This window comes from Diceros bicornis, chromosome 6 (assembly GCF_020826845.1).
Source record: "Diceros bicornis minor isolate mBicDic1 chromosome 6, mDicBic1.mat.cur, whole genome shotgun sequence".
Classification (NCBI taxonomy): domain Eukaryota; kingdom Metazoa; phylum Chordata; class Mammalia; order Perissodactyla; family Rhinocerotidae; genus Diceros; species Diceros bicornis.
Genome location: NC_080745.1, coordinates 36659816 through 36674511, shown reverse-complemented (window position 1 = coordinate 36674511; position 14696 = coordinate 36659816). Strand labels below are relative to the sequence as shown.

Below are 14696 nucleotides of genomic sequence, written 5' to 3'. Positions count from 1 at the left end.
GCGCTGTCTGAGAGGGAGGCTGGGTCCTCTTCGAGTCAGCGTCCACTGTAGAATTCCTGGCCCATCTTGTTTTTCCGTTGATGTGCTGAAGGGTGAGACATGGGCCAAACTTTCAGATCTGGTCCTCTCGACTGGCTACTTCTCAAAGAGTGCTAAGCCTCGCCCTGCAGCCAGGCGTAAGGCTTCAAGGTTCAGTAGGCAGCCCATCTTGGGGCCCTCCAGCCTGCCCGTTGGCAGCCTCAGCCACGTCGCCGGCCATGAACCAAATCTCTTTAGTGTGACACCTTTTGACCCTCATGGAGAGGGATGGAGTGTGAGTCAACTCCAGCTTATCCTCCTCGGTTGGCGTGACCCATGGGCAGCAACGGAAAGCAAGCCGGAATCCAGAGCGAAACCTGGGGGATGGAGGGTCACCCTGAGCAAGGGGGTGAGGGGACAGTTACAGGAGCTGTCATGTGGCTCCCCCACCTCCAGGAGCCCATCTCCCCTCCAGAAGAAAGTCGCTGCTTTACTCCTAAGAGCTCAGGGCCTCTGGAGAGACACATTCTTAGTGGATTTGATTTTTGGAAACAGCCGGAAGTAATCTGGAAATAAGCCTAGTGACTGAAGTGGGTGATTAAGCTGAATTAGACCATTTGTTATTACAAACACGCGAAGAAACCAAGTACAACTAAAAAGAAACAACAGATTTTCTTGTTTGACTTGTTAATTGGCTTCTAAAGGAGTATTCAAAGAGGAGTCTTAAAAAATTGGGGCTTCGGCAATGTTGGGTGGAATAAGGATGCTCTTCCAAGGGGACTGCTTTGAAAGAAAATATACACGAAGAACTACTAAGTTTTGGTACATTTGCTTAAAAAATAACTCCTGGGGCCGGCCCGGTGGCGCAAGCGGTTACGTGCGCACGCTGTGCTTCGCTGGCCCGGGGTTCGTCAGTTCGGATCCTGGGCATGCACTGGCGCACTGCTTGTAGAGCCATGCTGTGGCGGCGTCCCATATAAAGTAGAGGAAGATGGGCACGGATGTTAGCTCAGGGCCAATCTTCCTCAGCAAAAAGAGGAGGATTGGCATCAGATGTTAGCTCAGTGCTGATCTTCCTCACAAAAAAAAAAAAAGTAAAAAAAAAAAAACTCTATAGCAGCACTGAGGGTCCACACGTGAGGAAGCAGGCAGTGAGTGGAGGAAATGGGCTGGCGGAAAGAGAACGCTGGCCTGTTAGAGAGGAGCAGAAATAAATGAGACCCTGTGTGACAGCAGAGAGAGAAAGAGCTCCCATGTTCCAGAAGAGCAGGCTTGACTGGTTCCTCCCCTAGCAGCTCTACGAGATTCCAGTGTGGCTCCAAAATGCCTCCCTTATGGGAGCTTAATGGACACTCAACGTGTCCCAGCCCCAGCTCGCCATCATCCTCCCACGCCCATCCCTAGTCGTCCCCATCGCAGTGCCTGACAGCTGACACCTCCGTCCTTCCATTTGTTCAGGCCAAGAATCTGGGAGTCATCCTTGACTCTCGCATGCCACCTCCCCTCCATCAAATCCTGTTGGCTCTACCTTAGCAGTATCCACTTCTGCTTTCAGTTTAAACCCACCATCTCTTGCCTGGATTACTGCCCTAGTCTAACCATCTCCCTGCTTCTCCCTTTGCCCCGCTGTGGTCTAGTTCCAACACAACGGCTGGACTGATTCTTTTAAAAGGGAAGTCAGAGCGTGTGTCTCCCCCGCTCAGAGCCCCACAGGGCTCCTCATGTCAGAACACCGGCCCAAGTCCTCACCCTGACCACAGGGCCCTTGCCTCGGCTGTTCCCTCTGCCTGGAACACTTCCCCAGACAGCTGACGGCCCACTCAATCCTCAGTCTTTGCTCAAAAGACTCCTCAATAAGGTACCCCTGACCATCCTGTAAAACTGCAACCCTGTGCCCACTACTTCCCCCGGTGCCTCTGTGCTCCCTTACTCGGCTCTAGTTTTTCTTTTTTCCATAGAACTTATCACCTAACACGCTGTGCGATTCATTTGCTCCTTATGTTTGCTTTCTGTCTGTCTCTCCCCATGAGAGTGTCCGCTCCCTGAGGAAAGGGATCATTGTTCCTGTTCACTGGTGTAACTCAAGTGCCTGGAACAGTGCCAGGCACACAGCCCCGTGGTGAACATTTTCTGAATGAATGAAGATTCCTCCGGAAGCAACAGCCCTCCTTCAGAGCTAGTGTCATCAAACACTGAATGATTCTGAAGTTATTTCAGGAACCTGTAGAGCCCTGGGGTGTTGTTCAGACGCCCAGGGACTGTGTTGTTGGGCAGCAGGAGAGTGACCAGTGCACAGACACAGGGCTGGGGCCCCTCCCTGATGTGACAGTCCCCATCTCCAAGCTCTCACTCCTACAAGCTGCATGCAAGAGACGTGTGTGATGTGGGGATAAGATTACAGGCCTTGGAGACAGCTGGAATCCTGGCTCCATTGCTTGCTATACGAGTTTAGGAGTCTTCCTTTCTGGGGCTCACTTTCCTCATCTGTAAAATGGGGACAACACCTCCCTCCCTCCTATTATCTACTTACTTCTCAGGAAACAAGTGGGGGTTCTGGTACCCATTGAACACTCCAAAAAAAAAAAAAAAAAATCATAGTTCTCTTACTTCCTTCTGGCCTGCCCGGGTGGGTGGGATGTCTGAGCAACACAGACCCTAATGGCATTATGAGTGGCCAGGACCCATGGGCGGGGAGGTGATAAAGGCACGAACAAAGAGAGCCAGGGCCAACCTCACCCACATCACTGTCTTGCTGAGGCCAGGACTCGGGGTCCAGCTCTCATGTCTGACCTGGCCCCACCTTCAGGGTTTTCTGAGGCTGAACGGCCTGCTCTGCAGGCAGGACTCCTGGGTGCTGTGGTTCTCGCCCGGCCCACCACCTCCCACCTCTCCAGTGCCCCAGAGCAAATGCAGCCCCTCTCTGGGACTCCACCTCCCCAGAAGTACGAGGGCTGGAGAACCAGATGGTGTCTGAGGGAAGAGTGAGATCTCGGCTCCTTCCTCTCGCTGTCTCTGCCAAGGTCACTTCTCAGCTGCCCTGACCGCCCTCCGAGGGCAGGAAACGCACTGTGATCTTCCCAGGGAGCGGCCTGCCTCCCTCCAGCCTTGGCCGCGGGCCTCCGACGGCGTGCTTCATGCTGCTGGGGTTGGTGCATTCACCTCGCCCAAGGACAGTCCTCGGTTCTTCCGCACTGCAGGAAGCTCTTAAAAATGTCCCCCCTCCTTTCCCTGGCTCTTTCCTTCCTTCCTCTCTCTGTCCTTCTGCCTCTCTCTGTCTCCCCCTCCCTCCATCTCTCTGTTCCTCCCTTCTCTTCTCCCTGTCCCAGATGTAGCCCCAGAAGAGAGAGCAGGACAGACAGACGGTGAGAGCTATGGCCTGGGCAATGGGCCAAGGCTTGGAGGAGGAGGTGGGGCTCAAGGTAGGCCCGGACCAGAGGGCGGATTGTGCTGTGGGCTCACTGTGAGGATGGCAATCCCGCGTGGGGCTGGGGGCACAGGGGCACAGGCTCAAGCTGTGTAGGGGCCCAGATGGGGCTGAGGGCAGGGCCGGGTGAGGGCTCACCTGTGGTTGAGGCAGCAGTAGATGACGGGGTTGTACATGGTGGAGCTCATGGCCAGCCAGAAGAGCGCCAGGTAGACCTGCTGGATGAACTTGTGGCAGTAGATGTCCTCCTGGAAGCTGCCCAGGGTGAAGTAGAGGTGGTAGGGCAGCCAGCAGACGGCGAACGTCACCACCACCAGCACCATGGTCTTCACGATCTGGTCCGGGAGAGGTGCAGCTCACTCCTCAGCCTGGAGGCCGCACGCCCCAATCCTCCAGATGGTGGGAGCGGGGCACCCCTCATGCCAGCCCGGGAAGCCCTGTGGCCTCAGTGCCCTGGAGCATCTGCTGCCCAGACACTCCTGGGCCCTCCATTCTGGGGCTTTCGCTCAGGCTGGTCCCTCTGCCCACATTGCTGTCCTTCCTTTGAAGTCCTCACTCCTCGAAGCCCAGCTCAGTGGCCACTAAAAGGCATCCCAGATCCTTCACTCAACAGCTCCCCTCCCTGGAGAGTGGATGGACTCTTAACCCCACCCTTAGAGGAGCCCCTGTGCCAGCCATGGGGTCCCATGCCCCCCTCTCCCTGGGATCTGTGCCTGCCACAGCCCTTCTATCCATAGGTAGTGAGGCTCTAACCGGGGACCCCAGCCTCTGCCCAGGGGCCAGCTCCCTGACCTTTCCCCCCTCGCGGCCTGGTCTCTGCAGGCACCCTCGAGCATGGCCAGTACCCCGTGAGGGGTGGAGGGCAAGCCAAGGATGGCAAATGGAGACCAGCTCTCCATGAGGAGGGACACCAGAAGGTGTCCCATATCCAACTACTACTCCCTGAACCACCCTGTGAAAGACGTCTAAGAGCAGAGGAGAAGCCGAGACTCTGACCCGATACCTGATACAATCGACCCACTGGTCGCCAATGGGAAAGGGGAACGGAAGAGATAAGCTTTGATGTGGAGAGAATGGAGGGAGTCTGGAGCATAGTATATCAGGACCCTTGGGGGCCCCGAATGGTAGGGAGTTGGGGGGACACTGCTACTTCGGTTGGAAACTGGGGACAGACAATGTAGCTGGACTACACTCCGGTCTCCACGATCTCTGGGGTCTGCAGTTCCAGCCTTTAAGAATTCTCCTCAGATTCTATCTAGGAGCCTCCTGTGGTTCTGTGAGGCTTCTTAAATTCAACATTCTGATTACTCAAAAAGTCTAAGATTTTAGATTCTATCACTCTAAGATTCTTGAAGGTATCCGAAATTCTCTGGGGCTTTATGATTCCCCAATTCTCCTAACATTCTGAAAAGTTCCTTTAACTCGGTATTCTGCCAAAGACTAAAGTCCGCCCGCCCGGGAAGACTGAATTCAGACTCTGGCCAGACACTTGGGACAAAGGCAAGGTATGGCTGGATCTTGTCCTCCACAGCACCCCCTTGCGGCCCCCCCCATGCCCACCTTCTTCTTGGCCCGCAGGTGGCGCCCGTTGGCGCCGTGCGCCTGGTGCCCGGGGACCGCTTGTCTCCAGAGCGTGAGGCCGATGATGCTGTAGGCAATGAACATCACCACGAGAGGCAGGAGGTAGATGAGGGCGATCACCACGAGGTGGTACCTGGAGGGAAAGCCAAGGGCCTGGGCACGGGGCGGCCCGGAGGTGACTCTGGCATCTACCAGTGCTCAGGCACCCGGATCCCATGGGCGACCTTGAGCCGCCTCTCAAGGCCTTGGTTTGTTTTAAAGAAAAAAATGATAATAAAGGCAACATTGGCTAGCATGTGTGCCCAAAGAGGGCTTCCCCTGCCGCAAAAGGGAAACAGCGTTAGCCCTGTGTCCTTCCAGCTGATAAAGTACCAAAAAAGAAAATAAATAGGAATGAAAAAATTTGTAAAAAATTGGTTTACAGTTGAAAATGCCATTAAGCACAAAGGAGGAAGTAAAATTACTTATCCCATCCTCACCACTATTAACAATTGGAAATATTTTCTTCCAGAATCATATGTGTGTATATATATATACACATTTGTAAATATACAAATACACATATGTATTTGATAGATGATGTATATAATTGATATCTGCATCTGTCTGGATAGATAGATTTCCTGGAGTGGATGTGGTTCCATTCTGCACCAACATCCCTATCGCGGAATGCAGCAGTGGAAATGCACCACACTATACATGCCATTGGGTCATCTCTTCCTGCCCATCAGCATTTGGTTGGGCACACGGCTCGTGTCAGCAGACACTCTTTCACACCAGCTTTGAGCAAGCAGCCCAGAACACCACTGTTGGTTCCTCATCCAGGTCCCATGGAGGACACCCCAGGCTGTGTTGAGGCCATTTCATTTCCTTTTGGAAAGATGGTGTAAAGGAGATGGGTGCTGCCCATTTGGCTTCTGAGCGATGCTGCAGCTGCTCTCCAACAGGGCCCAGGCGGGAGCATCCTGTGAATGGGCCTGAGACCCCTGGCCCTGTCATGTGACCATTTTCTAGGAAGGCTGAGGTGTCCCAAACCCCCCACCCCCACCCACCAAGTGCCAGTCCTGCTGGGCCCCTTTCAAGAGGCTCTGCCACCCAAGGGAGAGGAACAGGTGGCTCCAACAAATGTCTTCCCTAAAGCCTGTGTTTAGAATTCTGCTTGCTTGCTCTTTTGGCAAGCATGCTAATTACAAAATGTGTGGGGGCTCCTAGATGCCCTGATCCTCATCTGGTCCTACTGTGGAGCAGGTGAGTGGGGGGAGGAGCAGCGAGCGCCAGGCCCCTGTCACCTTCCCTTCATTGTGAAGTCACAGAGTGTCTGAGCTAAATAGACCTTGAGGATCAGCAGGGTCACCTGCCTCAGTGTCCAGAGGGGGAAACTGAGGCTCCGAGAGGCACAGGAGGTCTGTGTCATATGACTCAGCGCTGCAGAATTAATCAACACCCAAACGATTTCCTTTCACTGAGGCTCAGCCCAGTGGAGTCAGAAGAACTGCGTTCATGTCCAGCCTCTAACTTAAAGAGTGACCTGGGGCAAGTCAGATCTCTCCCCCAGTCTCAGTTTCCCCACTTGTAAAACGAGGAGGAAATCACTAAGATCCTTCCCCAATACGAGTGACATCTCTCTATTGCCTCGTTCTTTCCTTGGAATGTGGTGCAGGATAGGAATTCACTCTGGGCTAGGGCTAGGCTCCACAGAAGGAAGCGCCAAGGAGCCTTGGGGACCATCTTCTAGGGTCTTCCCAAATCAGGGGTGCCTCCTCTCACAGCCTGCACTGTCTGTTCTGTATTTGGATTTTGGGGGTGTATGTGCATTTTAACCTGGAGAGGGCATCTGTAATTTCATCAGATTCCTACACACGCAGGATGTGAGCCTGTGTGGATGGAGTCCCCAGTCTAGGTCTCAGAAGCTTCCCCACTCAAGAACAAATAATACATTCTCACACGTAAAACCAGGCTTTCCCCAGATCCTCTCAGAATTCTAACACCGAAGTATAGACTTCCCAGCCCACCTCTGACATCCTGTTTTTCCCTGTTGCCTGAGTCAGGGTTGGGACTCACCATCCCCAGAGAGCTGGTGCTTGGAACCCTAAGTTCTTACTGGTCCCCCTCCCAGGGAGAAAAGCTTGTATTAAGGTGGAGAAACACCGCCCCCCAGTGGCCAGTCATGAAATATTCTGCGCTCCACCCTCCCTGAGCCGGAAAGCCGGGTGCTTCCCTACAAGGACACCGCCCTTCGAACAGTGAGTCCGTCTGAGAAGGTGGGGTACAGGGTGGGGGCAGAGACCTCGGCCCTTGAAACTCATCAGTCCCCAGGAACAGGCTTCTCAGAGGAATGGGCCTTCCCCAGCACTGAAGACCGCAGCGCCGCCCCCTTCTGGCCGGTGCTCTGGACAGATGGAGATCAGGTAGGGGTGGACGTTGGGGGAGGTGTTAAAGGAGGCGGGAGTGGGGGCTGTGTTGCCATGGTGACCTGGCGGTCCTCAGCTCCGAGCAGGTACATCCTCATGCTTTGGGGCAGCTGGGCCTTTGTCGGACTAAAGCTGCCACCTCCAGGTTTGGTTTCATTTGTTCTCTATTTAAACTGCCACATCCTGGGTACCACTTCTGTGCCAGGCCCGGTGCTAAAGGCGTCACGTACATTTTCTCTTGTGTGCTCACAACAACCCTTGAGCAAGGTTCTCTTACTAATCCCCATTTGAGAGAGAAGGAACCAAAGGGTCAGAAAGGTTAGGTGACTACAAAGGGTTCGCCACCCAGGAGGGGACAGAGCAGGACTCCTACCTGACTACTGACTCCAAAACCTCAATCAATTCTTTATCCTCTACTAACCAACCACACCATGCTTGCGGATCACGAAGCCACGCCCTGAGAGCTGGGCAAACTGAGGCCCAGAAAGGGAAAGGACTTACCCAGGGTCACACAGTGGCTGGACCGTGCCTGAGTGCTTCTACCCCCTCCCCCACCTCCCAGGCCTAGGTGCCCATCTCAGCCTGAGGCAGGCCCCAGCTGTCCTCCTGAAAACATCTCAGGCTCTGTCAGCTGCCCTTTCTTTCTGCCTCAATACCCTGACCCTCTGTGGCCTGAGCATTTACAACACCCTGCCCCAAACACACACACATTCCCAAACACATACCTGTGTGCACACACACTCCCACAAACATACACACACACACAGACACGAGTGGGGGCAGCATGCCTGCACGTGTAGCGTCGCCTGCCCATGTGCACGCATACCTGTCCTCATTTAAGGACACACGCATCCTTATTTAAGTAGCAGAGTGGTGAAGAGCCTGGGCTCTGAAGCAGGACTGCCTGGATTTACATCCTCGCTTCACCACTTACTAGCTGTGTGGTCTTGGACACATGACAATTTTTTAGTGCCTCAGTTTCCTCATCCGAAACATGGGAATAATAATAATACATAGCCTGTATTGTTAGGAGAATTAGATGGGTTCATATACGTAAAGTGCTTCGAAGAAGCCTGACACTTAGTAAGTACTAAGTGTTACTTTTAGTCAATACATGTGCTCACATAATCCCCAATACACTCACAGACACATGTGTACACACACACGTGCACACACACAACATGCTCCCCCACTCCCCAAGCCTTACGAAAGGAGCGTCTTGCCGCCGCTGTCTTCAGGCCACGCCACCACACACTTGGTGACGCCCTGGTCCGTGGTGACGGTGGAGTAGAAGCACTGGGGGAAGGCGAGTGCCAGGGCCACCAACCAGATGCCAGCAATAACTGCTCTGGTGCCGGGGGCTGAGAGCCGTGGCTGGAAGGGGTGGACGATGGCCATGTACCTGTGAGCAGAGGGCGGTGTGAACAGTGGGCACCCTCCCGTGGGACCAGCTCCCCACCCCTCTCTCCCCCGCCCCAGGCCCACACCTTCTAGCCCCATTCCCCACACTGCTGCGGGGGACCTGCAGAGAGCCAGCTGGGATGGTGACCCTCCCACAGCCACACAGCACGCTGGTGCCCTCAACCCCAGCCCAGGCGCCCACCACACCGCCTCCCTCTGAGCGTGGATGTGCTCTCAGGTGGCACAGGAGAACAGAGTGGCCACACTGGAGGTCCGTCTCCTGGTATTCGCCTGAAGCTCAGCCCTGCCGAGCCCCTCAGCCCCACGCCGCTCCCTCTTCTGTTCAGAAGCCTTGGCAGAGCCCGACAGTCTCCTGGACAAAGCCCAGTGCGGCGCTGCCCACCAGTTTTCTGCAATGGGCACGTGCTCTATATATGTATGCAATGTCCTGTTTGGTAGCCACTAACACACGTGGCTATGAGCATTGGAAGCATGGCTAATATGACTGAGGAACTGAATTTTAAATTTTAATTAATTTAAACGCAAATAGGCACCTATGATTGTGGTTACACTGTTAGACAGTGGAGGCCCAAACCTTTCAACTCGGCCTTCAAGGCCCTCTGCACGTGGCCAATGCACTTCCCAGCTCCTGTGTCACTGCTTCCTGCACCTTCCCTGGCTCACTCTGATCATGGAACAGCCTTGCATGTCTGACCCTCTGAGGGGGCATTTCCTCCCTGTCTGCCTGGAATTCCTCCTTCCTCTCTGGATTCATTAACATCCAAGTGGAAGGCCACCTCCTCGGGCGAGTCAGCCAGGGGCAGGCTGGTCTCCACCACTCCTGCCTCTCTCTGGGGGAACCTGTGGGGATTTGAGCTGCCATTTGGCACTCCTGTGTCTTGTGACCGAGTTACCTCGGGGAGGGGCTGTTTTCTCCGTTTTCCACCCCACGAGATGGAGGCTTAGAGAAGTGGAAGAAACAGCTTGCAAGAGGCAGTGCTGGTTTTGAACCCAGGTCGTGTAGTTCCCCTCTGTTCTCAGGACTCCCAAAGCCACTGCGGGGCTGAGGCCTCATGGGTCGAGGGCCCTGACTGAGGAAGGGGAGGTGTGGGCAGCCGCCTGCTTCCCCAAGGTCAAAGGAACCCAAGGGCTCCATCCACCAAAGACGGGGGCCCCACCTCTGCCCCCATATTGCCTCCACCGTGCTGTGACCTGGGGCTTTGGTGTCCTCCTTGGAAGAAGGAGGGTGTGGGGCTAGATGGGGGGCTCTCCTGTGTCATGGACCTGTTGGCTGCCCAGTGAAGCCCACAGACCCCTCCTCAGAATGAGGTTTTTATATGAGCAAATTATAATACGCAGAATTAATTTTTTTTATTTGTTTATTTATTTTTTTCCCCCAAAGCCCCAGTAGATAGTTGTATGTCATAGCTCCACATCCTTCTAGTTGCTGTATGTGGGATGCAGCCTCAGCATGGCCGGAGAAGCGGTGCGTCAGTGCGCGCCCGGGATCCGAACCTGGGCCGCCAGTAGCGGAGCGCACGCACTTAACTGCTAAGACACGGGGGCCGGCCCATATAATACGCAGGATTATAAAGACAACCAGTTATACTGAAATACAGTTATCTAGATATAAAATAAATTTGGGACGTAGTAATATCCGTGCTTCTTTATCAACTCACTAAACAACAAGACCTAGCAGCAGGTCCGGAAACTGTGGTCGTTTTGAAGTAGTCACGAGTGTGGGTGGTACTCTGAGATTCCTGCACAGCCAGAGTGTCCAATTTCTATTGGTGACATAGTCCCAGGCACTGCTGGAGTCCCAGCAAACCAGGGTGTGCCGCCTACATTTGTGATTGTGACTTCCCCCCACACAAGTCCATGACCCCTCGGATTCCTGCCCATAGTCCGTGGTCGCAGGTCCTGCATGTCTGGACTCGATGATTGTTGACCCCCTCTCTCCTCGTCACAGGACCTTCTCCCATGGCTGTGGCCCAGCCCTGGGCTAGTTCTACCCCTCGACCGTCTGGACCCGGGCCGAGTGCCTCAGCAGGACAAGAGGAGTGGGCCACTTTCCTCAAGGTTCTTGGGCACGCCTGTACCCCCACAGTGGATGAGGTGACCAGAGGGTCAACTTGGGGGCTTAGGGACCTTTGCTGTCCTAGGAGGTGGGGTGGGAAAGAGGAGGCTTTTCTTTTCATCCTATCAATGGAGGGGCAGGCCTGGGACTTTGGATTCAGACTGATCTGGGTTTGAATCCTGCCTCCACGGCTTTCCAGCAGTAGGGTCTCGAGCAAGCAACCTACGCTCTCTTGGCCCCCGTTTGCTCCTCTGTGAAATGGAGTGATAGTAATTTGTGCCATTAGGGTTGTTGTGCAGAGCAAATGAGATGCTTGAGAAGTGTCTGCAGGCAGCAGGGGCTCGGGATTTGAAAGCGTGATTATTCCTATTTATTTATTTCCTTTAAATTTACCAGAAATGGCTTTGGTCCTAGATGACCTCTGGACCTTCCTCCTGGGATTAATCTGAACCTTGGGACAAGGCCAGGACAGTAGGTCGTGGCCTCACATTTTAGTTAGCCCTCGTCCTGAGCAGGAAGTTCACGCCTCGGGCGGGGCCTTGGGCATTAAGTGAGCGGCAACTCTCGGCCTGGGAGCATTTCCACCCTGTCTAGGTAAGGACGGCCCTCCTGCTGCCGCTCACACACTCCAGCCACGCACCCGCCGCAGGCCTGCTGCCGCTGCGTCTTCTGCCTGGAACGTTCTTTCCCCAGAGCCCACGGGACTCGCTGTCTCTTCTCCTTCCTGTCTTTGCCGATCCTGACACCCTACCTAACATCACAACCTGTCCCCACCCCACCACGCACCCCAGCACCTCGGATCCCCTTTCCCCTCCCTAATATTTTTCCAGAGCACTCATGACCTCAAAATACAATGTATAACTTATTTATTCTTGTGTGCATTATTTGAATTCTCACCAGGTCAGACATCTGTATCTGTTTTTTCCCCAAGGCCCAGAACAGTGTCTGTACATAGTAGACACTGAACGCAAGAATGAATGAGGAAATGAAGAAATGAATGGACGAGTCTCCACTGTGACTGCCCTGACCTGAGCACCATCCTCTCTCACCTGGGTTACTGTTCAACAGCCTCCTGCCTCCTCCTGGCTCGCACCCTGCCCTCTACAGTCCATCCCCCTCAACCCCCTCCTTTAAAATGGAAGTCCATGAGGCCATGGTTTAGGGACTATTTTTTCCACTGGTGTATATTCCCCAGTGCCTGGAACTGTGGCTGAAACAGAGGAAGCACTCAAATATTTGTTGAGTGAACGAGAAGAAAACCTTAGTGGGACTTGCAGAGTATCCGGGGGTATTAAGGTGCTTTGAGTGGTGGAGGGTGTTGTGATCAGATGAAGGAGATGCTCCTGTGCTGACAGCCAGGGGGTCGGAGTTCCAGGCACCTGGCCCTGCCCCTGACCGGCTGGCTGACCTCGGGCCATCCTGCCCATCTCTAGCCTCGGTTTCCTTGGGTGCAAAATTAGAAGCTTGGTCCAGATGAATGGTTTTCAAACTTTCTTTTGTTTTTAATTAGTAGAAATAAATTTCTCAATTGAAATCTTCAGGGAAACTCCATAGCAAAACAGTCAAGAATAGAGAAGTGAGCTGCTGTGGGTGAGGTGGCTGGGGCAGTTAGGTTGGGATGGAGACTGTTGGGGGACAAAAGGGGACCTCGCCCCATCGAACCATCTTGACGAGGAGTCTGTATCTCCGAGGGTCCCTGGTCCCCCACCCCACCTCCCACACATGCCTGGTGTCTTCCTCTGTCTCTTTTTGTTTGCTGTCTTAGCCACACTCCTCCCAGGGGCACACAGTCCCCTTCCTTGTCGAAACTGGGCCCTGCCTGTCCCAATCAGCTTTAAAAGGACTCAAGATTTGCCCACCGATCACTCCTCCACCCCTCCCAGCCCTCTTCAACAGAGGGTCACTGTCTACAGCCCCTGAGAGCAGCATCGGGAAAATAATTGGCCCCATTGTAATTATATGGTAACTACATGCAATATTAAATTTCCGCCCATATAATCTATCTAGGAATAGGAAAACAATATAAGCAATTTCCTGCAGTAAAAGAAAGACACCACACAGAGATCAACTCCAGAGAAGAACATTCCAGAAGATCCCTAAAACACTGCCACTCTTCCCTTGCAGCCTTGAACAACCATCTAGTGCAGAGTTCTTCCTTGTGTCTAACCTTAACCTCACCTGCTTCAGTTCCACAGCCCCCGTCTTCCAGATGCGTAGTTTTGGATCACGATCAGTTGGGAGGCAATTCCCTGGATTTTATCCTTAATTTGCTCTGTGACTGTGGGCCAGTCACCAGCCCTTCCTGGGCCCCAGCAAAGTGAGACGGCTCCCCTCAGCTTCCCCGCTGCCCCCTCTTACCTGTCGGCGGCGATGGCAGTCATGGAGTAGATGCTGACGAACATGGCCGTGATGGGGAAGAGGTTCTGGAAGTAGCAGAAGGCACGGCCAAAGTACCAGATGTTGTGGCTGGCGTAGACGAAGTTGAAGGTGGCATTGAAGGCGGCCATGCAGAGGTCGGCCAGGGCCAGGTTGACGATGAAGTAGTTGGTGACGGTGCGCATCCTCTGATGGGCCAGGATGATCCAGATGACCGTGGCATTGCCCGTCATAGCCACCAGCACCAGAGCCAGGTAGGCTGTGGCCCACAGTGCCAGCTGCCAGGCGGGCATGGAGAAGGCTGTGATGCCTGTGGTGTTGCTCTCGAGGCCAAATGAGATGTTGGCGTCAGTCACAACAGCACAGGCCCCCATGGCTGCCTCTTGCTCCTCGGCTCCTCCCGGGCCCTGGGGCCCTGCTCAGATGTGCTATAGAAGAGAAATCCTCTTTGGTGCTTGAGTGTGAGGGAGAGAGGGGAGTAGGGGCAGAGCCAGGCACGTCAGGGGAGCCGGGGGTCACTCCCAGGTCTCAAGCAAAGATGAGTTAGGCTGAGCGGACAGCCAGGTCCGGAGCCATTGGCCTTTCAGAGTCCCATGCCCCGGCCAGACTTCGCCAATGTCACATGGAAATCTAGAATCCAAGAGAGTTTCAGAGCAGGAAACATCATTGTAAATCATCAGTCAACCTCTTCACTGCAGAAATGGAAAAAGAGATTCCAGGAGGGGACTGGCCCAGGTCACTCAGTAAGGTGGTGACAGCCAGAACTCAAACCCAGGTCCCTCCTAACGCTCTTCAGGAAACATTCCAGATCAGATGAGGCACAGCAGCGGTCCGTGGAGCCACAGGTCAGCTGCGCAGCAGCCTCCTCTCCAGCCTCGGGGTGCAGGCTGGGCTGCTAGCCCCCGGAGCCACCGCCTTCCCTGCTGCTCTCCAGCGCAGGGCGGGGCAGGGCCTTGGCAGAGGTGCTGCCTGCTCACGGGATGGGGCTCTGGCTCCTGCCCTCCATCCCACCCTCTGCTTGGATGGCCCAGCCAAGTCTCTTGAGGAAAGATTTGAACTGGCTGTTGAGGCAGGGAGAGACCCAGGGAACCAGGGGGCCGCTGGGGCGGGGCTGGCCCGGAGGGCGCAGTCCTGGCGGGGAGGTGTTTACATTCAGCTGAGAGCTACAGCTACAGAGCTGTTAGGAGCACGTGCCTGCGGGCCAGACAGGGTTTGAATTGGCCTTGGTGACTCCAGGCAAGTCTCTTAACCTTTCTGAGCTTCGGCTCCCCCACCTAAAAAAATAGGGACAATACGGTACACATCTCACAGTATACTTGTGAGTTTAAATGAGATAATATACGTAAAGGCTATTTAGCACAGGGACGGGCACATAAAAATTGTGAGAGGTAGTTGTAGTCCACGGGAG

General features: G+C 54.2%; 1 protein-coding gene across 1 annotated transcript; it reads right to left on the bottom strand.

Annotated features, from left to right (window-relative positions):
• Positions 1-184: 184 nt before the first annotated feature.
• Positions 185-13823, bottom strand: TACR2 (tachykinin receptor 2). Its single transcript, XM_058544368.1, has 5 exons — positions 13271-13823; positions 8642-8836; positions 5003-5156; positions 3581-3777; positions 185-395 (listed from the first exon to the last, which is right to left on the bottom strand). The coding sequence occupies exons 1-5, from the start codon at positions 13660-13662 to the stop codon at positions 185-187; spliced, it is 1149 nt and encodes a 382-aa protein (XP_058400351.1). The 5' UTR covers positions 13663-13823.
• Positions 13824-14696: the final 873 nt, after the last annotated feature.